Genomic DNA, 24,458 nt, shown 5'->3' on the forward strand with positions numbered 1-24,458 from the left:
ACGAGTATACCACGTTCCCGAGACGAACCGAATAATAATTCCGAAGTCCGAAAGAATTCCGCGATTACAGAGGCGCACGTAAATCGTCAATAACGGCAAAGCGGCGATAATTCGCGCGAATCGCAAACATGCAACTCCGTAACAGACACAAATATACACGCGGGGATAATCTGCTTATGTTCATTAATTCGTATCCTCGAATACGCGTTTCACGTACAGTCGCGAATTATGAAGCGTCGGCTGTACTTTTCCCGCGATCGTTAATAATCCGTTCCCGATTCCACGAGTGTATCGCGTTCAAGACGATCGCGATTAATAGGCGCGTCCATATGTCCTGCGGAAACGCGTAAACAAACGTCGACTCGATCGAAGTCGGATTTTATCAGTTAATCCGGCAACCGATGCTCGATCGAAAATAATAATAAAGAATTATCGAACAAGATTCGAGCTCGATCCCCATCATCGACTCCTAATCGAATATCCCCCGATACAACCTGTTACCCTAAACCCCCTGGAAAGAGTATATTCCCCCGAAAATCTCGGAACGTCCTTGAAAACGGATCCAATGCCCCCGCACAGTAGTATGTAACACAAGTGTGCAGCAGCGCGCGCGTATATTTAGAAGCCGGTGCGCGGGGCTACTCGATTTACCTGAACCTGATCGTTTTTCGTGCTGACAGCCACCCAGGCTTCGGCGAAGGTCTCCATCGCGCTCTGAAAATCCATCACCTTCCCGCAGGCCGTCTCGAACTTCTCTCTTCTTCTTCTTCTTCTTCCCGCTCGTCTCGCTCGTCTCGGCGTTATGGAAGCTGCTCCATTCGCTTAGGAGGCTCGCGAATCACTGCTGCGGCCCGATGATTCGCTGATCGTCGGCTGCTGCTGCTGCGGCTGCTTCATAATCGCTCGCGCCTCGATAAGGCGGATTATAAGGTGCGGGTGTGTGTGAGAGAGTCGTTATCGCGCGTCTTTATACGCGAGCGGCCCGAACACCTGAAATCAAACACTCGACGACGCCACCGGAATCGTCCCTCTTCGCCGACTGTCACTCTTTCTATACAACGCACTTTGTGTTATTTTGCACTGCTGTATTATACAGTATACTGTTCCCCACCTCAGCGATGGATAGCACCACTGTCTCTTCGAGTTTCGGTAGGTTCGCGCTCCATGGAGTTATTACATCGCACTGAACGGTTCGAATATCTCGCGCGCTACAGCTTCCAGTCGGCTTCTCTCTCTCTCTCTCTCTCTCTCTCTCTCTCTACTGTCTCAGCAGCAGCGGCACGCACATCGGTGCGATGCGTACGGCGCTCGAGCCGCGACTGATCCCCCGAGAGCCGAGCGTGTGCAGCCGCCGGGCCTCCCATGCGCGCGCGCGCGCGCGCCACCGACCGAGAGCCACCCCCACCCTTGTCTCCTTCTCTCGCTCCTCTTCGCTTCTTCTCCTCTCGCTGTATATAACGTGACTCTCCGCGTATACTCGCGTACGTGTGTGTGTGTGTGTGTGTGTATGTGTGCACAGGAGCCGCGGCCGCGTTTATACGTAGAGAAATCCAGCCCTGCTATCTGCGCTCTCCTCTCAGGCGCGGCGGTTATCTGCCGGCGTCCGGTGGATGCTGCAGGCCCCTCTCCCGGCTGAGCTCGCTGGATTGGTCGCTCCGCCACGCCGGGGGTGTGACCTGCCCTCCGAGATAAGAAGCCGCGGAGGAGAGAGGAGAGCCCGCGGCTATGCGGAGGATGCCGGCGCTGCAACTTCTCTCTGTGTACCGGATACACCAGAGCGACGGGAGAGATTAGAGGGGGAGGAGCGCGCGCAGAGAGAAAGAGCTTTTTTGGGGGATGTTGCTGCCAGCGGAGGAATTTTCTCAGCGCTCGTTGTTGAACTGAACGGGTTCCGGGGAAATGCACGGATTCGCAGATTGAATTAGTGCTGCGCGTATGTTTATTCGAGCAGAAAAAATAACGCGGCTCGCGAATGCAGGCTATTACAAAATGTATTATCGCGGATGTCGAGCGCGAGGCGTGAAAATAACCGCGCGCCGCTGAAATAATGCTATAATTAGGATTACGTATGAGATTACCTTAATGGTATAGCGAGTTTTGGCCGCGCAGTGAAAACAAGTCGATGTGCCTTGATTGAAAATAACATTGTCGCGAAGAAAGCTGATAATGTTCCGATAAACGTCGAGTGGATTGATTCTCGTGAATATTCGTATGAATATACAAACGGTATTGAGCGTCGTGATTATCGTGAGTCATTTCGTCTTCGAAGATTGAAAAATTGAAAATGATATCATTTCAACCGGGGAATGCCCCTGTGCCTCTATGAATATAGAAAAATGAAGAAAGACATCGTAAAAAAACTATTCAAAACGGGGTACTCGCCGTATCAGCTTCGTGTGTGCGGTCACTCGCTGATGCATCCCGATGATGTCCGCAATCCCGTGCTCGGCTCTTTCTCTCGGCGTTTCCGGCACGTTATCGAGTTTTGCGGAAAGGAGGACGAGCTGACGAGGATTTTGACGTGCGTCGTCTGCGGCTCTCTCTCTCTCTCTCTCTCTCTCTCTCTCTCTCTCTCTCTCTCTCTCTCTCTAGCTCGCTGGTTCGTTGCGCCTGCACTGGAAACATAAACCTATCTATCTATACGAGATATCGAGCACGAGCGTCGAATTTCCAAATGGTGACTCTTGGAAAATTTTAAAATTTCTGATTTAACTCGAGAGCTGGTGAGAATTAGAGAATCGTTAGAGCTTCTGTCGCATGAGATTCGCACTGACTAGTCTCTTTCGGAATTCAATAAAGAAGCAAAGCTCGCGAGACGCGGAGGCAAACGTCGAATCTCGTTCGATCCGTAAAAATGCTTCTCCCTCCCTCGCTAGAAGCTTGCGGCAGCGACATCCGGCCATATTTCGCGCGATCGACGCAGCAAAGCTCCGTGAAAAAGCTCGAGCCAAAAGGAAAGAAAAGCTCCCGCGCAGGTAAAACTCTCGTCTCGTCTTCATAAACTCGAGGCATACAGATACATCTCGTGCTCGATCTCTCCCCCCTGGAAAAAAGGCACCGCGTCTACGCGCAGAGAGAAGCGTCGTCGCTCTTTCCCAATAAATATAAAACCCGTGCAAATACAAGACGCCAGACGCGCGATTCGCGAACGAGAGAGAGGGCGAGAGGGAGAAGAAAAGCTCCGCGGGAGAGAAGGGCGCGAGCATAACGATTGCATCCGATCGCAAGCGCGCGTAAAGCTCCCTCCACCAAAGCTCTAGCGAGATATCTGCGTATCCCTCCGCGGAGGGAGCCGTAGGCGTGGTACTCGAGGCGGTTCGTCGAGCGAGCTTGCAAGGCGGAGCTTGCGAGGCACGCCTTTGTCCCGCGACGGAGGATAGAGGGAGCTTTCGGTCGCGAAATCTCGGGAAAAGCTGCGCGCGCTCCGCGTATATACCTTGTCTATAGGAGGATGAGGTTGTCTCGCTCGATTTTAGCGCAGGAGGAGGATGGCTGTATACCTGCGTCGTAGCCGTGAGCCATTGCCAACGCTCGTGTCTGTGTGTACACACCCGCTGCAGCTTTTACTGCAGTTCTGAGCTGGGTTATCAGATTCGCCGTATTTATTGCTTTTCTGCTCTGATTTATTAAATTGTTCTACGGAATTTTTATGCACTGGCAAGTTCTATTCTAACAGATGCTTTTGGACGACTAAACAGAATTTTCAAACAATAATAATAAGTAGTGTATGCATAATAACTTGTATAATATAATAAAACCAAAAGAGATCGTAAAAAAGAGTTTTAGAACGGAAAGTGTAACGCGTTGCTTTGCCACAAGCATTGTGTATACGAGTGTCCCAGTTTTTTTCTTTTCCGGCTTCTTTTTTTCGATTGCATCATTACTTCGTCTTGAAATTTACTGTTGTTATATTTTAGCGTAGTCCCTTATTTCCAGAGAATTCTGGCTTCCCTGCAACGAGCATAATCAGATCTTATTTTAGTTCAATTGAAAAGTTTTACGGCGAATTCAATTTGATCGTTGCCGTTGAAAACATCAAGACACGTCGTTATAATATTTTCTTATAGTAAAGTACTTCATAAGAATGGTGAATATGTATAAGTATTTCTATTATGCAGTGTGCGCAATTTAATATTTTAAGCACTAGGCACAAATCGCTTAATTGTTGATCAACTGCGTGAAAATGTACTTTAACCATTTTTTCAATTATTATTACATAAAAAAAGTCGTAAAAGACGTTTGCATTCAATGTTGGTATTTCGCCGACCCTTGCAGAATGCAACCCAACACACTCGGAAGCTTAGCTCCTCACCGAGTCACCGTGCAGCAAAGACTATGATAAATTTTAATAATATGTATAAACATTTATATTCTATGACACTGTATTATTCGTTAAAGTAAAATAAATGCCAACCTGCATAAAACGTGCAAATATTTCGTCACTCATGACGTCAACTCTACTACTCGAGTTTTTAATGTCTTCGGATAGGATAGACTATACTTGAATTTTTTTCTTAGTTATCCTGCTTATAGAAGTTTTTACTTGACTGCTTGATTTGAATATTTATAATAGAAAAATTTTACATAGAATATAAAAGAAAAAAACTTAACGAAATTTCGAATCCTTTATAAAAAAGCATTCCTATACCCGAAGACCATAGCATTAAAACTCAAATCATCGCTTTCGCGCAAATAGCCGCGACACACACCTCTCGACCCGCTTATTACATCTCTTTCCCTCTCTTGCGCGCATAAGTCGCCTATACATACCCCATATCTCCCATTCTTCCTCCAGTCGCAGTCTCTCTCTCTCTCTCTCTCTCTCTCTCTCTCTCTCTATAGATAAACCCAGGGCAGAGTCTCTTTGCGTTTATAGACTCCCCCGCCCCCAGGCCGCAACTCGCGAAATGAAGCGAGTAGCTTGTATATATATATACAAGCCACCGCAAGATATACTATATGTGTATATATATATATATATACATATAGTATATCTTGCGGTGGCTGCAAACACACGTGAGCCTCTCTCTCTCGGGGTGTAGCGTGGCGGCGTTAAGGTACAAATTGAAAACCATTCAGCGAATATACTCTCCACCCGACCCGAGGCGGCTCCGCAAGTGTTAATAAATTCGGGTTTACGAGGGTGCTCCTCGTCGTTATGGATCTCTCTTCCGTACGCTGCTTTACATTAGACATAAAAGACCGACGAGAGCGGCTGCTGCGCTGCTGCTGCTATGAAAGTATATACGTGTATACGCTGATACGGATACAGGCCGCGAGCTTTGCGCACGAGATGTTGAGCGCAGCCGTGGTTGCAGATGTTTCCCGCGCTGGATTCGATCTTTATGCGGAAGCGATGGAGCGGGAGCCTGCGTGCGGCGCTGTTTTATTGCGCGGGGATTCGCTCTTTTTCGATTGGGCTCGTTTGTGCGCTTATTTTTTTCTTCTCCATCTATCTATCCCCGCATTTATCGAAATTCTTATGCGAAACCTGTTTATAGATGAGTTTTGAAAATGAAAACGAATAGAAATAATCGTGTAAATGGAATTCATACCTGCACCTCAACCCAAAAAGCAGATATTTAAATTGAGTTTTAGTGCGAGTTCTCGCGCAAAAAACGTCACATGAGGTAAATAATCACCTTCCACACCCGTAACGAAATGTATACTATTTCATATCTGAACCGCAGAACTTGTGTACATGTCGCAAAACACACGTTGTCGCTCTGTCCCATCCCACCGAGAGATTCTGGGGGTGAGAACGTATGGAGTTTATTAGGCGTAATCCCTAACTAGAGCACGAATAAGACCTTTGAGGTAGACGCGAGCAGAGAGAATCGAAAGTTGAGTAAATAGAAATGAAATCGCAGCAGATTTTCTGTCTCACCTTTAATGGAATTTTAGTTCAACAAATTTTAGTACAACAAACTTATTTCATTCAGAACTTGCACTTTTCACGATTAAACTTCATTCGATTTCAATACCTACTCGGATACACGTACGTACATCCGTCTGATAGTCTAGCCGAAATCTCCTTGTTAAACCAGAACTCATATATTATTCAAGCCCACACACACGAGAGCCGAGGAGATAGATAGATATGCGTACCCGCGGACAAAAAGGCATATCAGTTGGCCGGGCTCCAGCAGAGAGTATAACAGTTCCGTTGCAGACGCTCACTTCAATCGTGCTTCTAAGCAGCTTGATGTAGTCTCTATCTCCGAGCGTCCGGTCGAATTCAGCGAAACCCCTCGTACTCCGTTCCATTTCCATAGAGAGAGAAAGAGAGAGAGAGAGAGAGAGAGAGAGAGAGAGAGAGAGAGAGAGAGACTTAGAGTCTCCGAGATATTACCCGAAAACGCAAATCGTCGCAAGCACACACACGCTTATGTGCGTATGCTTGTGCAAAAGGGCGACATCAATCCGCGTATATCTATACTATAGTGTTTGCTTTACTCTCTCTCTCTCTCTCTCTCTCTCTCTCTCTCTCTCTCTCTCTCTCTCAGGAGAGGACTGAAAGGAGAAGACTCTCTAATCCAAATTTCCGATCCTGCTCACACATTTGCCTTTGATAGACGGCTTATCGGAAACTCTCGTATGTACCCTTCATTAACTCGCAAGCTCGGTATAACGTAGATTCCTTGTTACGCGTACAGACTGTTTTAATTCTGCATTATATAATCATATATTATAAAATAGGTTTAACTGACTCACTCTACTAGGTGCAAAAAAAATTATAAGTATTAACCGTACTGCATCTCCTCGTAAAAGTCGAGAGCTGAAAGAGGGAGAGCGTAATATACTCCTTCGCCAGGGCGTAATAATTCAGAAATTTGCATGTACGCGGGCTAACTTCTCAAGTAGGTTATCTATACGCTCGACAAGTTTTCGCGATGCCGGGCTATGATATATCGCATGTCGGATATGCGGAATTATATGCGAAATAATATACGTAGTTTTTACTAAGTAAATTCTACTATCTGCAAGTCTGTATTCAGTTTAATTCAATAAGAAATAATGTGAATTTCCATGTTTTGTGATTTCTACCATTACATTTTGTCCGGTATAGCAAAGGAACAAAAAAATCCACCTACCCGCATCCCTCTTCAGCACTTTGAGAACAACTACGGAGAAAAATCCGGAATAAATCAAGACAGGGTGTATCCAAAAACCAGAGTATTATATTAACTATAATAGTAGGAATCTTAAGCATATGTTGCTTAGAGAAGTCCTATAGTCAATTAATAATTTAAATTTCGCGCCACAAAATAGCAGACGGAAAAATAATTAATATACTTCTAACGATTAATAAAAGCAAATATATAAACAAATCAAGATTTAGTGACCTTCCGTTATGTCATCTGTCATGTTCTAAATTAAGTTTCAAGTTTTTATAACAAAATGTTGCCAGCAAAACGTTAAAAAATGTGATAATCACAACAATGAAAAAATGTCTACAGGTATGAGATTTGGTTTAGAGGAATGAATTGGAAAATACATTTGATTTATACATTTTACACATCTATTTTTTATTTCTATACACATATATACATATTGCATTATACTACATATTGCGCTGCGTTGACTGGTAGCGAGTACCGGCGCTCGTCGCGCCAGGCACGTGAGGATGATGCGGCCTATGGTCCGCCGCTCGTGATACGAGCTCTTGGCTGATAGCGATGGACGACGATGCGGCTGCACTGTAATGTCGGTCGTTGAAGTGCTTCTTGAACCAGCCCATGAGCTCGCTGAATCGCGTGAAGGTATATCCCCTAAACTGGAATCCTTTCGACACGACGGCTATGTACTCGTGTGCGCATCGTGTCCTGGGCAGGTAAGACAGAAGAAATTTGCCCGGGTGACTCTTGGACGGCGATAGTATGTAGTGCGTCTTGCTGGCGTCTCTGCTCTGACGATCCCGTAATATCTCTTCGGCTTTCTCTTTCAGCCCCATCACGCGCGGCACGTAGTACTCCCTTCGAAAGCTGATCAATTCGCGAACAGAGGCAGCCATGGAATCGACGTGTCTGGCGAGAATTTCGTCGAGATCATCGAATTCCTCGTGGCCGATCCGCAGAGTGCGACCCAGCGCGTACGGCTGCTCCTTCCTTTCTTCGAGCACGTCAATGTGCTGGTGCACGTCATCCGTGACTTTCCAGGTGACCGTGAGGTGATTATCGCCTTTGCTGGAGGGACGAATTATCGCTTCACCCTGTGACATCGTTTTCAGCAACTCCTCGGCCTCGGCATAGGTTGCGTTTCGAAACGCGGGATGCACGATGAGTCGCCTCGCATACGCTGGCCGCTGCGCTGTTTTCTTGGCTGCTGCTGCTTCCGACAGACGATAGACGTTCTCTGCCGCGGTGTCGTAGTAGCGATCCTTTCTTGGCCTCCATCTGTGACCCTCGTCTGCGAGATCGCTGCTCTTGCTGGTGGCCTCGACGCTGAATCTGTGAGCCTCGATTTTTGTGATGCGACAGCGAATGCGACCACCGACGCGCACTCCTTCCTCTGGATTCGTTGCGTACTCGTCCGACAAATTCCTCTTGTGGATGAAGCCACGAATTCCGTTGTCCAATCGCAACTGGACACCCGCGGCTGTGCCCCTAGCTTTATTGTAGCTGATGCCAGTGACAGTGGCTTCCACGAGCTTGCCAATGTGGAAGCTTTCGGGCGTTTCCTTCGTTAGCATGTTAAAAAGCTTATCCGGGTCCGGAGATCGGTAGGGGCTGCGCGCATCCTTGTACCCAGCGTCGAGCTCACGTCCGATGTCGCGGAGCGTGATGTGCTTGCTGCCAAAACCTTGTTTTTCCAGTTCCTTAGAATATGCGCCTAGATCCAAGTCTTCTATTCTTCGTGAAGATCTCCGTGCATCCGCGGCCATTTTTCTGGCAAATTCGTACGCCTCCGGGTGGACGCGCGAACCATCGAGTTCTTCAACGTAGTCCTCTGTACTGTCGGCCAGACTGTCGGTATCGATTTTTATAAAACCAACACAGTTGGTAAAAACTTTTGGACCCATGTGACAGGCCGTGACGAGCTGGCTGCGGTTCTCCAGGCATTTGTTCTCTTTGTGCTTGACGATCCTTATGAGAGTCTGGGCTTTACGCTCGCCCAAGCCGCAGACGTACTGCAGAAGGTTTTCACCGTGATGCTGCTGGATGATTTTGTTGATGTCGACGCCGACTTCGTTGACACGATTTACAAACTCCAATTGTATGCTTTGTAGAAGCTCCTCCTTGGCTAACTGGTCTTGCAAATCGTGGTACTTTAAACAGAGTATCTCGTTCTCGCTGTTGCAGAGTTGAGAAAACTCGACCAGAGGATCCTGCAATCGTCGGGCTAGTGAAATAGCTTGACGGAGCTCCAGCGGATAGTCCCTGAACTCCGAGCGAGCTTGAAGACTATTGGCGAAGATAACCGCTAGGTGGTTGTCCATGATTTCCACCTTGATCGCAGGGCAGCGTTTCTCAGCCACCAGAGCTGCGATGCATTCCCTTATTTCGTCAGCAATCAGCAATGCATCTTTCGATTCTCCTCCAATGACGACGACGTGAGGCCTTCTACCCGCGATGAAATTTTTTATCGCAGCCAGATCGGCCTCTTTTGCACTTCTCTCCAAATTTCTGTAGATGTTCTTTCTCTTCAGGAGGTGCGGCAGTTTCACGTAATCCGTGCACTCGCCTTTAGGTTCTACGAGGCAAGCATATGCAGCGATGGAAAAATCGGGCACGTAAGCCACACCCATCACTCTTAGCCCTTCGCTTGCATCCCGCTTATCATCGTCCGTCTTCTGAGAAAATAAGTCGCAAGCATACGGGGCGACCTTTATCCAATTGTGCGCCTTGCGAACACACGAACGCATCACACATTCCTTGGCCTCGCTCAGAAGTGTAGAGTGCAATTCTTTCTTCAAATCCGGGAGCACAATCTTTTCAAGAGCTATCTCCACGCTGCCGACACGAAGAGCGTTCCATTCCCGGACGCTCTTACTGAATTCATCCTTGACATAGAGTTGCTTCATCTGCTCGACGTAGTTTTTGCTGGTATCTCCTTCTATTGTATCCGAGAAGGATATCACTATTAGTTTGTCCGCCTCGGCCATCGCTAATTTTAAAAACTGATCGCCGACCAGATCCGCGACGGGTTTGTCCTTCAGGTATTTCATGCTGTAAATCGGGTGGTTTCCGTCGATTGACTTGATGCCCTGTTTGGTTGGTCGTACCGATATCTTCGCCTTCCGTTTGAAAGTCGCTCTTACCGACTTTCTTAACAAGGGCTCCCTCGCCAACTGTATGGCGACCATATGCTGTACAGCTTTGAGCACCTCGTCCGCCGACTTGAAATTTTTACCGACGTACTCGGCTGCTATAGTGCCAGGTTCATTTGGATCCTGTTCAACCTCGAATATCTGGTACTCTTCGCTCACGTTCTTCGAGAACTGCTCAGGTCGTAGTCCGAACCTCTTTGCTAGGTTCTCGAGACCCGCACGTTTATAGATCGAATACTGCCCAGAGCGGCGGACTGCTCGCTTGAGTTTTTCTTCGGGTTTACCCTTTTCCTGCTTAAGCTCGATCTCTTGCATTTCCAGGATCTCATCGGCGTGGTACAGCATGAAGTGTTCATAACAGTCGTTTAGTTCTTCGGCCGTTTGAGCAATTTCCAATTGCTTCTCATGTTCTTCTTTGTCCAATATCACTTTTTCCGACGACGGCGAATCTTTCTGATATCGCTTTAACTTGCGGAAGAGCGCAAGCAGCGCTTGTTTTCGTTGCACCATTTGGCACCATTTAGCATCGAACTTGTACACTTTCCATAGGTCCTCAATGTCTAGCTCCGGTAGTACGTATTCTTTGCGATAATGAGAAATGAATGGCACTTCTAAATATTCATTTCTGATAAAAAATAATGAATTATAGATTTTTGATGCGGTGTGAGGGCCTTTATCGGGGTTTGTGCGATCCTGCTGACTCGATAAACTTCTTTTCTTGAAAGCTTCGGTGTAAATCCATTGAGCCTCGGCGGCTAACTCTTCTTCACTCGCAGCGGTGACTGGCACGGATCTTAGTTGAATCCGCTCAGGAACGTCCGTCCTACGTATCTCGTTGTCTAGGTCGGTGAAATGGCCGCGTTTAAGTTCAATGGGCTCATATATTTCGAAGATACTTTTTTTTGTTGATTTTATCTTGCCTAAATCCCTGTCCTTTTCCGTTTCGTCATAGTCAAAGTCGTCTCCAAAAATTTCATAAGCCTCTCGAAGCTCCGAGCTGGCGAAATCTTCATAGCTACATTCGCCATTATTAAAAATCTCCACTTCAATAGCTTCTTTTTCATCTTCCTCCTCAGATTCCTCGAATCTTTTGACGCGCTTGAACCGCTTTCTTTCGATTTTCGTTCCCCAATTTTCTTCAATCAATTCGTAATCTTCCTCATCCAACTGATCATCTGAGTCACTGATTTTGCGTTTGGTTGAATTTGCATGTCCATCATCTTCTTTTTCGCTCTCCCATGTAGTGTTGTTCTTAGCGTCCAACTCGTCCTCACTCACCTCGGCCATCGAGTCTAGGAAGTTGACTCTAGTGGGTTTCATATTGATATTGCTTGCAATTTAGATGTGCGTACAAGCTAGAAAATAAAAGGGAATATGTATTTTAGAGAGTGACGTGATAATTGGCTTTTGCAAAATAACTTATATAAAATAATGCTTAATTGTAACTTAAAGACAAACAATACTATGCGTCTCTGCTCAAGATTTAAAAAGACTAAGAAGTGAACGCCAGCGTGGCTAAAGATTGACTGACTAGTGACTAGGTCTGTCAAAACTTTCAGCTCGTATACCTGCGCACTACTGCACGTTACTCCCACTTTACTTCCGTAACGTTACCCCCACTTTACAACTATATATACAAATTCACTACATACGTAAAAACATTACTATATTCAATATTAATAAGAGGTTATACGCGTATTATAAACATCTTTACTATTTTTTGTAGAACTTGTAAAACATGGTTTGAAAATTGTTATATGTGAATAAAAAATTGCTACAGGATGCAGTTGAAATTAATTATGTAATTTTTTTAACGCCCGAATTTGATGTTATGTACGCTTATAAAAGTTGGCCTTTACAATAATCGGCGTTTAAAAACTATAAATTCATGTCCATCTAGTATTATCAATCCACATTTTATTGATTTATCATTATTCTTGACTCTTGAATAATAGTGATTATTTCATTACAGATTTGAAAAACGCTCCATAACATTTTTGTTAAAGTAAGTTCACATCGCACTCGACTATTATGCCTGAGGTCCAGGTTCGATTCCCGTCGCAGCAATTAAATAGCCCTCATCGATTAAAGTATTTTATTCAGAATGCTACCCTGGTAGAAAATTAACGGTTCGAATTTGCTAAGACTTTTAGACTTAGCTAAATGTTTTAACGGTTGCCAAGCTAAAATTTAACAAAAAATGTGGCTCAGGAACCGCTAAGTGAAGAAATTGCAAAATAAATTCAACATCAAAAAAAAGAAGTTATTTCGCGAAGTCTTTGTTTGCCTTGAGAGCAGACAAGACCGAATTAAGTTTTTAGCTATATTGAGATTCGAATGATTTTATTATTACTGATTTTACGATTTTCACTGATTTTAATATTTTTGAAGGAAATTAAAATAAAATAACACTTTTTATGGGAAAAAGTCCGCAGACATAAAAAACCCAATTTATTAAGAAGAACACAAGAAAAAAAAAACGTTGATTAAGAATACAAAACTGCGAGTGAAGTCGACACAAAGAAAAACGCCGTTGAGCGCGCACGCAACACGCGGTACACGCAAATCACACATTCACATGCACACACGATTGTTCAATTTTATTGTTGCTGTCACAGTTTGACAAAAGAAAAGAAAACCGAACGTGGGTCGGTTGATGAACGCAACACGCAACTCGTGGGGTCCCGTATATACGTCGCTAGGCCACAACAAAGGCAAACCGCTCGTGGGTCGGTTATGAATAAAATGCGATTTAATTGAATATTAAACTCGCGATATTAGTTTTGAACTTTATAATCGTAATCGCGTAAAGCAAAGTCAACAACGAGGAAGACTTCCGCTCGTTGGAATGGCTGTCGACTGACTGACCGGCATGCACCCGCACGGGAAGATGGCAAAAAACGTGGCGCGAATGCGCGCGCAAGAACGAAGCGCCCGGCAGGTGCTGCCACCACCTCGTGAGCCGTGTTGCGACGCAACATACTCCCGGGGAAGATTGCAGAATCGGAGTTATAATTTTACGAGATGACGCAAATAGAGTTCAAAAAAGATACAAGCAACGCTTAATTAATCGCAACATGAAGTTTATAACTAATTATATCGACGAACAATAACATATTTACAAACGTTAAACTTACATTTTAACGCTAATCTTGATTTTACTTGACAAGGAACAGACTAGACAAGTAAAAGATCAGTTTCCTTTGGAGTGACTGATCTGTTGATCACAGATGATTATCCTAATGAACAATATTTACAAGAGATAGCTTAAACCTATGAAGATAAAATACTACTTAATAACTAGAGGGAACCTCAACCATCTTGAAACCTAATACCCGAATTTTCCGTATTAAGCATCGCGTCGCAAAAGCCAAGCTTCGCGCTTGACTCCTGAGCTTCTGGCAGTAGAAATTCCGGATCTACTTCTCGCGGGCCAGGTATATAAGGTGCTACACAGAATACGACGTGGCTCAACTCATTTATGGCAAGCCAAATCGCGCACATCTGTGGCAAAAATCGGCATTACAAAACGACGCTAATGGTGAGGTTCCGATGCGGTCGCTAACGGTCATAACAATTTGTTAATCTAAGTCGTGGGAAGAATACACAAACGGGTGATGTTACGCTTGTAGATGCCGGTTGAAGTCTTGACAGAAGCTACTCGAGCGATGCCGTCACTCCCAGGATGTACCTCGACGATCACACCCAGTGGCCATCTTGAACAATAGGTGATATCGTCCATTAGAATCACCACCGATCCAACGATGAGTTCCGCAGTAGAGTCATGCCATTTTTGGCGGGTTTGCAATTCATGCAGGTACTCCTTATGCCATTTATTCCAGAAGTCCTGGCGCATTTTGGTAAGGAATTTGTACGTCGAGAGTCGATTTCCTGGAACTGAAAAGACAGATTTTTCTGGTAAGACATTGAATGGACGTCCTACTAATAGATGAGCAGGAGTAATGGACACAGGATCGTTGGGGTCAGTAGAAAGCGAACAGAGAGGACGAGAATTGAGGATTGCCTCAATTTGGATGAGAAGAGTGTTAATCTGTTCGTAAGTGAGTTTCTGATCCTTGAGAACACGCTTAAGATGGTGTTTGAAACTTTTGACAGCTGCTTCCCAAATACCTCCGAAATGAGGAGACAGAGGTGGATTGAAATGCCACTCTATCCGTTTGGCAATGGCATAAGTGCCTATTGTCTTTCGAAATTCTGGAGTTTCAAAAAGATCATAAACTTCACGAAGTTCGTTATTAGCCCCAACGAAATTAGTGCCATTGTCCGAATAAACATGTTCGGGGATTCCTCTGCGGCTGATGAACCGATCAAAGGCAGCCATGAAACCTTCAGAGGAAAGATCGGTCGCCAGTTCGATATGTACGGCCTTACAAGCTAGACACACAAAAACGCAGCCATAGGTTTTGATGAACGACCTATTTCGATCCTTTTTTTCTTTGATTAAGATTGGACCAAAGAAATCTACTCCTACATGAGAGAAAGCTGGCGATTCATTTATTCGAGTCTTGGGTAGATCGGCCATTTGAGCATGAACGATTGTTGGCCGTTGACGAATACACTCCACACAATGTCTAACAACATTCCGCACTTGGTTTTTTCCATTGAGAATCCAATACTTCGATCTGATGGAAGAAAGAGTGGATTGAATTCCAGCGTGGAGATTGACACGATGAACCTGGCGGATAATCATATCTGTAACCGGATGTTTACTAGGAAGTAAAACTGGATGTTTTTGATTGTATGGAAGATCCGACAATTTCAAACGACCCCCTACCCGAAGTAACTTGTCGTCTTTGATAAAAGGATGTAAACTGCCTAACCAAGTTTTGAGATTGGGAAATTTTTTCAATTGACGAATTTCAATTGAAAAATTTTCGGATTGAACCATGAATATGATTTGATCTTCTGAATTTAATAATTCAGAGACCTCCAATGGTCGGATCAACTGGAGAATCTTGGAAATCCTATCCTTCGATTCGGAGATCTCTGGGAACAACCGTTCTGGTTTCTTTTGAGATCTGATTCGTTTCCAACGCAGAATAAAAGCAACAACCCTCACAAATCGTTCAAAACTCGAGAAACGCAAATAGATTTCGCTGTATGCAGGCTTGGTAAGAAAACAACCAGCCCTTTTGAGACCTAGAGTTACCGATGAGCAAGGAGTGGATGATTCAGGCCATTCTCCTTCGGGAAGACGTAACCAATCAGGACCAGAATTCCACAAAGAATTAGCTAGAAATTCAGATGGTAATTGGCCTCTGGAAAGTGAGTCAGCTGGATTGTCTTCAGACTTAACATGTCGCCAATGCACGATGTCTGGTAACGATTGGATGTACGATACCCGATTAGCCTCGAAAGTTTGCAATACGTGAGGAGATTTCTTTAACCAAAAGAGAACGATGGTTGAATCGGACCAAAGGTAGATCTGATCAATGGAAAAATGGAGTTGAGATTTAGACTCAGAAAGGAGCTTTCGAAGAACTACAGCCGCGCTGAGTTCTAGCTTAGGAATGGTAAGTCCCTTCAGAGAAGCCACTCTAGATTTACTGCAAAGCAATCGAATAGAGACATGTCCAAGAGCGTCAGATGATTTGACAAATAGACATGCTCCGTATCCAGAAATACAAGCATCGCAAAATCCATGAAGCTCGCTCCTAATGGGATTCGCAATCAAAATCGTGCGAGGAATTGAGAATTCCGTAAGAAGAGGCAACTGAATAGAAAACGAATGCCATTTGGTATAGACATCCTGAGAAAGAGATTCATCCCAATTTACCTTAGATTTCCAACAGTCTTGCATCAACACCTTAGCATACAAGATAATTGGTCCTAACAATCCAAGAGGATCAAAGATCTTGGATATCTCTGATAGGAGCCTTCGCTTGGTCACAGTAGTCTCGTTATCCATTTTTACAACTGTATATTTTAATTGGTCATTCTCGGAATCCCAAATGATTCCCAGCGTTTTCTGGATTGGAGTCTCTTTGACCATGTGATCCAACTCGAAAACTCCTGAATCTATTTTGTCCAAAATAGATCGATGGTTCGATGCCCATTTTCGAATCAGAAAACCGCCTCGACGCAGCAACGCAATCATTTCGTCACGAATGGCTAAAATCTCCTCGAACGAATCCGCTCCGGATACAAAGTCGTCGACGTAAAAGTCGCGAATAAGCAATTTGCTAGCTCGAGGAAAATCCTTCGCTTCATCGTGAGCGAGTTGATGAATTGTGCGTATTGCTAAGAAAGGGGCAGCAGCCATGCCAAAAGTGACGGTATTTAATGCCCAAGTTCTCAATTTTCCTGTTTTTGGATCAGGCCAAAGTACCTTTTGGAATTTTCGATCTTCTGGATGGACAAGAATTTGACGGTACATCTTTTCGATGTCCGCTGTTACAACGAATAGATGGCTACGAAAACGTAAAACTTGCTCGAAGATGGTGTTTTGAATAGTGGGACCCACAAGGAGAATATCATTAAGCGAAATGCCTGTCGAAGTTTTAGAGGAAGCATCGAAAACAACCCTATACTGCGTGGTTTCGCTGGACTCCTTGACCACAACGTGATGAGGCAGATAACAGCCGTCTTCGGTGTCGTCATTAGGAGTCATATGACCTAAAGTGATGTATTCTTCCATAACTTTGTAATAGTCAGCCTTTAACTTAGGATCTTTCTCAAACCTTCGTTCAAGAGAATAATAACGACGAAGGGCCTGTGATCGAGAACTACCTAACTCAAACTTGTTGTCCTTAAAGGGTAAGCGAACCGTGTATCGACCGGAGACAGGGTCACGAGTGGTGTGAGCGACGTAATGCTCTTCGCAAGCTATTTCTTCCCGAGATCTTACGGGTTCATTAGGAAATTCTTCGATTTGCCAAAAACGTTCGAGAAGTTTGTCCACTTTAACGATGTTACATGAAGCTTGTTTTGAAGAAGTAAGCGGGTCTACACCTCCAGCTACTAACCATCCTAACCTAGTTTTTTGTAGGATGATCTCCGATCGAGTTTCCTCGTTACGCAATTTAATCTGTCCTACCGCAAAGGTGGACAAAGTAGTTTTAGAAGCAAGGAGCAGATCGATGGGTTTAGGCAAATGAAACTGAGGATCGGCGAGTTGAATATGTTTCGGGATGTCAAAACGATCGCGAGGAAAAGCTTCGTTAGGCACGGCTTCTGCGATATTTGGAACTAGCAAAAGGTGTAAATTAGCTTGAAATTTGTTATAACTCGATTGCAAAGTAGTTGAAATTTGACTCTTTGAAACAGTGCACAGTTGGTCAACTGCTCCTATGTTAACGAGGCAAGAATGTTCTATTAAATTTAATTTTTTAGCAAATTTTTCTGAAACTAGATTTACGTTGGAACAGGTATCAAGCAGAGCACGTGCCACGATAAAATTTCCTCGAAAATCTTGAATCTTGACAACAGCAGTTGTCATCAATTGAGAGTCCATGGGAAAAGCAACAGAAGTATATGTGTATCCATGGAGTCATGATTGAGGATTCGAAGAATTAGGAACCTCTTTAGTTGAAGATTCAGAAGTCTTTGACGCCTCTGGCGCCTTCGACGACTGCGATCCAGAACCCTTATCATTGTGGAGTTTTGTGTGATGAGCCTTCGAACACTTCTTGCAACGGTGTTCACTCTTGCATGGAAAAGGATGTTTTCCGAGACAATTGCGGCACACCTTATTGCTGTTTACGAATTTCCATCGTTCTGAAACGGACAGCTTCTCAAAATCAACACATCTGAATAAATTGTGTTCGCCCTTGCATTTTGGACAAGTGATTTGAGAAGCTTGAGAAGTTGAAGACACTCCAGAAGTGACCAGAGAACGAGCGTTCTGTTTCGGGTTCTTAGAATGCGATTGCGGAACGGCTTCCCCAGAACGTTTTCTGCTATTGGGAGCAGTCGAAAAAGTGCCATGCAGAGATTGCAGTTTGAACACTGTATTGTCAATAAACTTGAGAAGATCGTCCAACTTAGGGAAAGCATTGGGTTCTAGTCTATCTTGCCATCTACTAGAAACTGCAGGAGGTAGACACCTCTCTATTATCCTAACAACTAAATCTTCGCTAGGCGCTCTTCCCAAGCGCTCAAGAATATTGAGACGTTGGCGAACGTTGTCCACCAAAGATGACAAATCCTCATCGCACGCCTTCTGCAAGCGAGGAAGATCTAACAGAGCATCTAAATGTTGATTAGCGACGATACGCTTTTGATCGTAAAAACTGAGAAGACTGGTCCAAGCCTTCTGATAATCGGCTTCACACGGATCGTAATGGGACACCTTTGCTAAAGCCGCTCCTGTGAGCAGAGAAAACAACTGACCGGCCTTCACGGCATCCGATATGTCCGTACGAGTATGAACGAGCGTGGTGAATTTGCTCTTGAAATGGGACCAAGTTTCACGATTACCGTCAAACATAGGCAGTGATACCTGAGGAATTTTGGGAAGAGCCTGATGCTCCGCGAGAACGATTGTACTCGCATTCAGAGTGGAATTCGCAATTGGGATTGGCGGATCAACACTCCGTTGAAGTTTCTCAACAGCAGCGCCAACCTCAAAATAACGATCAGAGAGATCGGGAAACGAACCTATCGAAGGATTGTCGGGATCTAACTGGGAAAGTTCATCATTGTACTTCATGTACTCCTTGTGTAATGAATACAAAATATCAAACCTTAACTTCGCATTGGTTGCCTCTGGGTTGGCACCCTTGACATAAGTTTCGACTCTCGTTATTTGAGATTCGAGTGACTTATATTTTTGTTGAATGTATGCAACACGCTTGCTTTGGTCAGCAGTGAGAGACATTGTTGAAAAATATGAATGTAACCAAAAAAGGAAAATAAACTTTTAAATAACGTAAAAAGCTAGTTATACGAAAAAATTGCTTGGCCTTTAGATTACACAAAATGATTTTAATTTACTGAAGTTACTCTAGTCCAAGCAAAGGAATAAATTCAAGAACTTGATTAATTATTATAAAAAATTTAAATTATAACGAAGTGAAAGGATGATACAAGGCAATAAAAAATAAAAAAAAAAAAAAAACTTTATAAAATTCAATTAAATTGACCAAGAAAAGATAACTAATTGCGAATCGTTATTTTCGAATAACGAAGCAACGCAACGTCCTAATAAATTTCCGAAACCGTGGAGAAAACGATTCCGGAAAACAAAATATAATAATCGGATAACTATTCGAAAAAACGCTTGCGGAAAACTCAAACGAATGCAAGTATATGATTAATAGAGGCGAGAGAATTGAAACAAAAACTTATCTTAATCACAATCCTGGACATCCTTCACGACGAGATGGCCAGCTGGGTGGAGAGGTGACCTGGTCGTGGAGTGACGGCGGCAAGACAATGATGATGTTGATAGAGTTGGATGACGTCACGCTCGACGAAACTTTCGGCCCTTTATGACGCGAGAGTTTTTCGCAGAATCGCCACCGATACACCGGTTGCCACGCGCACAACGGGTCGGCACTTGTTTGTGTGACGTCACTCGCGAACGATAGTGAGGAAAGACCTCACAGGAGGCACCATGAAGAAATTGCAAAATAAATTCAACATCAAAAAAAAGAAGTTATTTCGCGAAGTCTTTGTTTGCCTTGAGAGCAGACAAGACCGAATTAAGTTTTTAGCTATATTGAGATTCGAATGATTTTATTATTACTGATTTTACGATTTTCACTGATTTTAATATTTTTGAAGGAAATTAAAATAAAATAACACTTTTTATGGGAAAAAGTCCGCAGACATAAAAAACCCAATTTATTAAGAAGAACACAAGAAAAAAAAAACGTTGATTAAGAATACAAAACTGCGAGTGAAGTCGACACAAAGAAAAACGCCGTTGAGCGCGCACGCAACACGCGGTACACGCAAATCACACATTCACATGCACACACGATTGTTCAATTTTATTGTTGCTGTCACAGTTTGACAAAAGAAAAGAAAACCGAACGTGGGTCGGTTGATGAACGCAACACGCAACTCGTGGGGTCCCGTATATACGTCGCTAGGCCACAACAAAGGCAAACCGCTCGTGGGTCGGTTATGAATAAAATGCGATTTAATTGAATATTAAACTCGCGATATTAGTTTTGAACTTTATAATCGTAATCGCGTAAAGCAAAGTCAACAACGAGGAAGACTTCCGCTCGTTGGAATGGCTGTCGACTGACTGACCGGCATGCACCCGCACGGGAAGATGGCAAAAAACGTGGCGCGAATGCGCGCGCAAGAACGAAGCGCCCGGCAGGTGCTGCCACCACCTCGTGAGCCGTGTTGCGACGCAACACTAAGTTTCCAAGATGTCTGCCGGAGGCTAATTTGAGGTTACGAGGTTAGGATAACCACCAGCTAAATGAATCAATTAAATTTTATTAATATTTCAATTTTTTACATTTAATATAGTCCTATTTTACTATCTGAACAAGATTTGTATGATACGCATGCACTGCACTTCATTTTACTTGACCGTACCAAGTCATGAACTGTTATTTCATAATGTCATGCTGTCTGATCGAATAAAATAAATAAAAATGGTTTGTAATAGCCAACTAAATAGTTCAAAATGCCTTGTTCAACAAGGCTAAACTAAAAAAGAACCCATTTAAACATTCATTGTGGTTTTGAGTACATAAGATAAGAATTTCACATTTTTCTTGGCATCGGTGATTTTTGACCAAAATCTCAAATCAATTAAAGTAATAACACAATAAAGATTATTGATGTGCACTCTTTTTGAAAATGCCAAGAGCTGATTAATAAGTTCAAGCAATCTTTATTCTATTATTACTGATTTGAGACTGATTGGCCATTAAGCCAAATAAGCCATTGAACCGTTGACATTTCTACCAGGGTATATTAAATAACAATAATAATATCTGATGGGCGTGTAAAATGAATCAACGAAAAAATAACTCAAATTTTAAAAATGTTATCCAAGTATAAAAATGACTATTATATAGTAAAATTTAATACAGAGCAAGCATGACCTTCTGTTAATTGTCAATATAGTAATTTTTCCAACTTATGTAGTGATTTTTGATTTATATTTTCTCGGAGTATTATTATTTAAACTAGAGGCGTATGATAAACTGTAGTGGCAATGTTCGACGATTGAAGACTACTAAATGCGCTCCCAGCTCTTACTGGATATTTCATAACTATAAAAACTTTACCTTATTCTCTAGTAGACGTTGATGAATCCGGCCTGAAGCTGGTATGGTAAAAATGAAACGAATCGAATAAGCAGGACGTAAAGCAGTGCAATATGACTCTTTGCAAGGTTTGAATAGACTAAGAAGTGAACGTCAGCGTGGCTGAAGATAGACTGACTAGGTCAGTCAGAACTTTCAGCTCGTATACCTGCGCACTACGGCACATTACCCCCACTTTACCTCCGTAACGTTCTCGAAGGCCGGGGCGGGGATGCGGGTAGGTGAAAATTTATTACTTCTGAGAAAATCCCTTTCCAAGTAGAGAGCACCTAATGATACCTAATTGCGTCACCGGCGCCGACTCTGGTCGTTAAAGTTATGGGTTGGGCAGTTTTGGTGTCAGGCGGGGATATACAGGTGGATAGAGGGGTGCGTCCGTTCCAGGTAAAGAGCGCTTAATGACACTGGCGCCGATTCTACTTGTTAAACATGCGCCAAATATGTGTTCGTTTTCGTCGGATTTGTTATTTAAAGAAACATGACAACGGAAACTTAAGTTATTGTTGCTAAATATCGCATTTTAATAGAGTTACTGTTATGTACCGTCTTTCACCTTCACTCAAAAGTTGACATTAATAATTATGCAAATCAAAAATTTCTACAGTGTACCGTACAAATTATTTTGAAAATTTCTTTCAGTGTCAGAACTTGAAGTTATTTGTCCTTATATAAGTTAGTTTTTGCAATGATCAGATTTTAAAAACTATTAATTTTCGTTAATCTATTATTATCAAGCCATTATATATTATTTGCTGCTATTATTTATGAATGTTCGTTAAATAATTATTAATGTCAACTTTTGAGTGAAGGTGAAAGACGGTACATAACAATAACTCTATTAAAATGCGATATTTAGCAACAATAACTTAAGTTTCCGTTGTCATGTTTCTTTAAATAACAAATCCGACGAAAACGAACACATATTTGGCGCATGTTTAACAAGTAGAATCGGCGCCAGTGTCATTAAGCGCTCTTTACCTGGAACGGACGCACCCCTCTATCCACCTGTATATCCCCGCCTGACACCAAAACTGCCCAACCCATAACTTTAACGACCAGAGTCGGCGCCGGTGACGCAATTAGGTATCATTAGGTGCTCTCTACTTGGAAAGGGATTTTCTCAGAAGTAATAAATTTTCACCTACCCGCATCCCCGCCCCGGCCTTCGAGAACGTTACGGAGGTAAAGTGGGGGTAATGTGCCGTAGTGCGCAGGTATACGAGCTGAAAGTTCTGACTGACCTAGTCAGTCTATCTTCAGCCACGCTGACGTTCACTTCTTAGTCTATTCAAACCTTGCAAAGAGTCATATTGCACTGCTTTACGTCCTGCTTATTCGATTCGTTTCATTTTTACCATACCAGCTTCAGGCCGGATTCATCAACGTCTACTAGAGAATAAGGTAAAGTTTTTATAGTTATGAAATATCCAGTAAGAGCTGGGAGCGCATTTAGTAGTCTTCAATCGTCGAACATTGCCACTACAGTTTATCATACGCCTCTAGTTTAAATAATAATACTCCGAGAAAATATAAATCAAAAATCACTACATAAGTTGGAAAAATTACTATATTGACAATTAACAGAAGGTCATGCTTGCTCTGTATTAAATTTTACTATATAATAGTCATTTTTATACTTGGATAACATTTTTAAAATTTGAGTTATTTTTTCGTTGATTCATTTTACACGCCCATCAGATATTATTATTGTTATTTAATATACCCTGGTAGAAATGTCAACGGTTCAATGGCTTATTTGGCTTAATGGCCAATCAGTCTCAAATCAGTAATAATAGAATAAAGATTGCTTGAACTTATTAATCAGCTCTTGGCATTTTCAAAAAGAGTGCACATCAATAATCTTTATTGTGTTATTACTTTAATTGATTTGAGATTTTGGTCAAAAATCACCGATGCCAAGAAAAATGTGAAATTCTTATCTTATGTACTCAAAACCACAATGAATGTTTAAATGGGTTCTTTTTTAGTTTAGCCTTGTTGAACAAGGCATTTTGAACTATTTAGTTGGCTATTACAAACCATTTTTATTTATTTTATTCGATCAGACAGCATGACATTATGAAATAACAGTTCATGACTTGGTACGGTCAAGTAAAATGAAGTGCAGTGCATGCGTATCATACAAATCTTGTTCAGATAGTAAAATAGGACTATATTAAATGTAAAAAATTGAAATATTAATAAAATTTAATTGATTCATTTAGCTGGTGGTTATCCTAACCTCGTAACCTCAAATTAGCCTCCGGCAGACATCTTGGAAACTTAGCGGTTCCTGAGCCACATTTTTTGTTAAATTTTAGCTTGGCAACCGTTAAAACATTTAGCTAAGTCTAAAAGTCTTAGCAAATTCGAACCGTTAATTTTCTACCAGGGTAGCATTCTGAATAAAATACTTTAATCGATGAGGGCTATTTAATTGCTGCGACGGGAATCGAACCTGGACCTCAGGCATAATAGTCGAGTGCGATGTGAACTTACTTTAACAAAAATGTTATGGAGCGTTTTTCAAATCTGTAATGAAATAATCACTATTATTCAAGAGTCAAGAATAATGATAAATCAATAAAATGTGGATTGATAATACTAGATGGACATGAATTTATAGTTTTTAAACGCCGATTATTGTAAAGGCCAACTTTTATAAGCGTACATAACATCAAATTCGGGCGTTAAAAAAATTACATAATTAATTTCAACTGCATCCTGTAGCAATTTTTTATTCACATATAACAATTTTCAAACCATGTTTTACAAGTTCTACAAAAAAATAGTAAAGATGTTTATAATACGCGTATAACCTCTTATTAATATTGAATATAGTAATGTTTTTACGTATGTAGTGAATTTGTATATATAGTTGTAAAGTGGGGGTAACGTTACGGAAGTAAAGTGGGAGTAACGTGCAG

The 24,458-nt window shown here is 42.6% G+C and overlaps 4 protein-coding genes across 4 annotated transcripts in view; all 4 read right to left on the reverse strand.

Annotated features, from left to right (window-relative positions):
* Positions 1-1,323, reverse strand: part of LOC100122637 (hormone receptor 4) — a 39,318-nt gene extending 37,995 nt beyond the window's left edge. The window contains exon 1 of the mRNA XM_008219602.4: positions 652-1,323. Within this exon, the coding sequence (XP_008217824.1) occupies positions 652-726 (75 nt within the window). The 5' untranslated portion in view covers positions 727-1,323. The remainder of the gene's footprint in view (positions 1-651) is intronic.
* A 6,241-nt stretch (positions 1,324-7,564) lies between these two features.
* LOC116416328 (transcription elongation factor SPT6-like) lies at positions 7,565-11,848 on the reverse strand. The gene has a single exon (XM_031924202.1). The coding sequence runs from the start codon at positions 11,588-11,590 to the stop codon at positions 7,565-7,567; it is 4,026 nt and encodes a 1,341-aa protein (XP_031780062.1). The 5' UTR covers positions 11,591-11,848.
* Positions 11,849-13,856: 2,008 nt separating this feature from the next.
* On the reverse strand, positions 13,857-17,744 carry LOC116416327. Its single transcript, XM_031924201.1, has one exon. It carries the CDS (start codon positions 17,742-17,744, stop codon positions 13,857-13,859), a length of 3,888 nt encoding a protein of 1,295 aa, XP_031780061.1.
* Positions 17,745-17,780: 36 nt separating this feature from the next.
* LOC116416326 lies at positions 17,781-19,109 on the reverse strand. The gene has a single exon (XM_031924200.1). The coding sequence runs from the start codon at positions 19,107-19,109 to the stop codon at positions 17,781-17,783; it is 1,329 nt and encodes a 442-aa protein (XP_031780060.1).
* Positions 19,110-24,458: the final 5,349 nt, after the last annotated feature.

The sequence above is a fragment of the Nasonia vitripennis genome, chromosome 2 (genome assembly GCF_009193385.2).
Source record: "Nasonia vitripennis strain AsymCx chromosome 2, Nvit_psr_1.1, whole genome shotgun sequence".
NCBI classification, from domain to species: Eukaryota; Metazoa; Arthropoda; class Insecta; order Hymenoptera; family Pteromalidae; genus Nasonia; species Nasonia vitripennis.

Bases quoted from the DNA above. Each gene is read 5' to 3' on its own strand.
- LOC116416328 (XM_031924202.1), bottom strand. From the start codon at position 11,590: ATGAAACCCACTAGAGTCAACTTCCTAGACTCGATGGCCGAGGTGAGT.
- LOC116416327 (XM_031924201.1), bottom strand. From the start codon at position 17,744: ATGGACTCTCAATTGATGACAACTGCTGTTGTCAAGATTCAAGATTTT.
- LOC116416326 (XM_031924200.1), bottom strand. From the start codon at position 19,109: ATGTCTCTCACTGCTGACCAAAGCAAGCGTGTTGCATACATTCAACAA.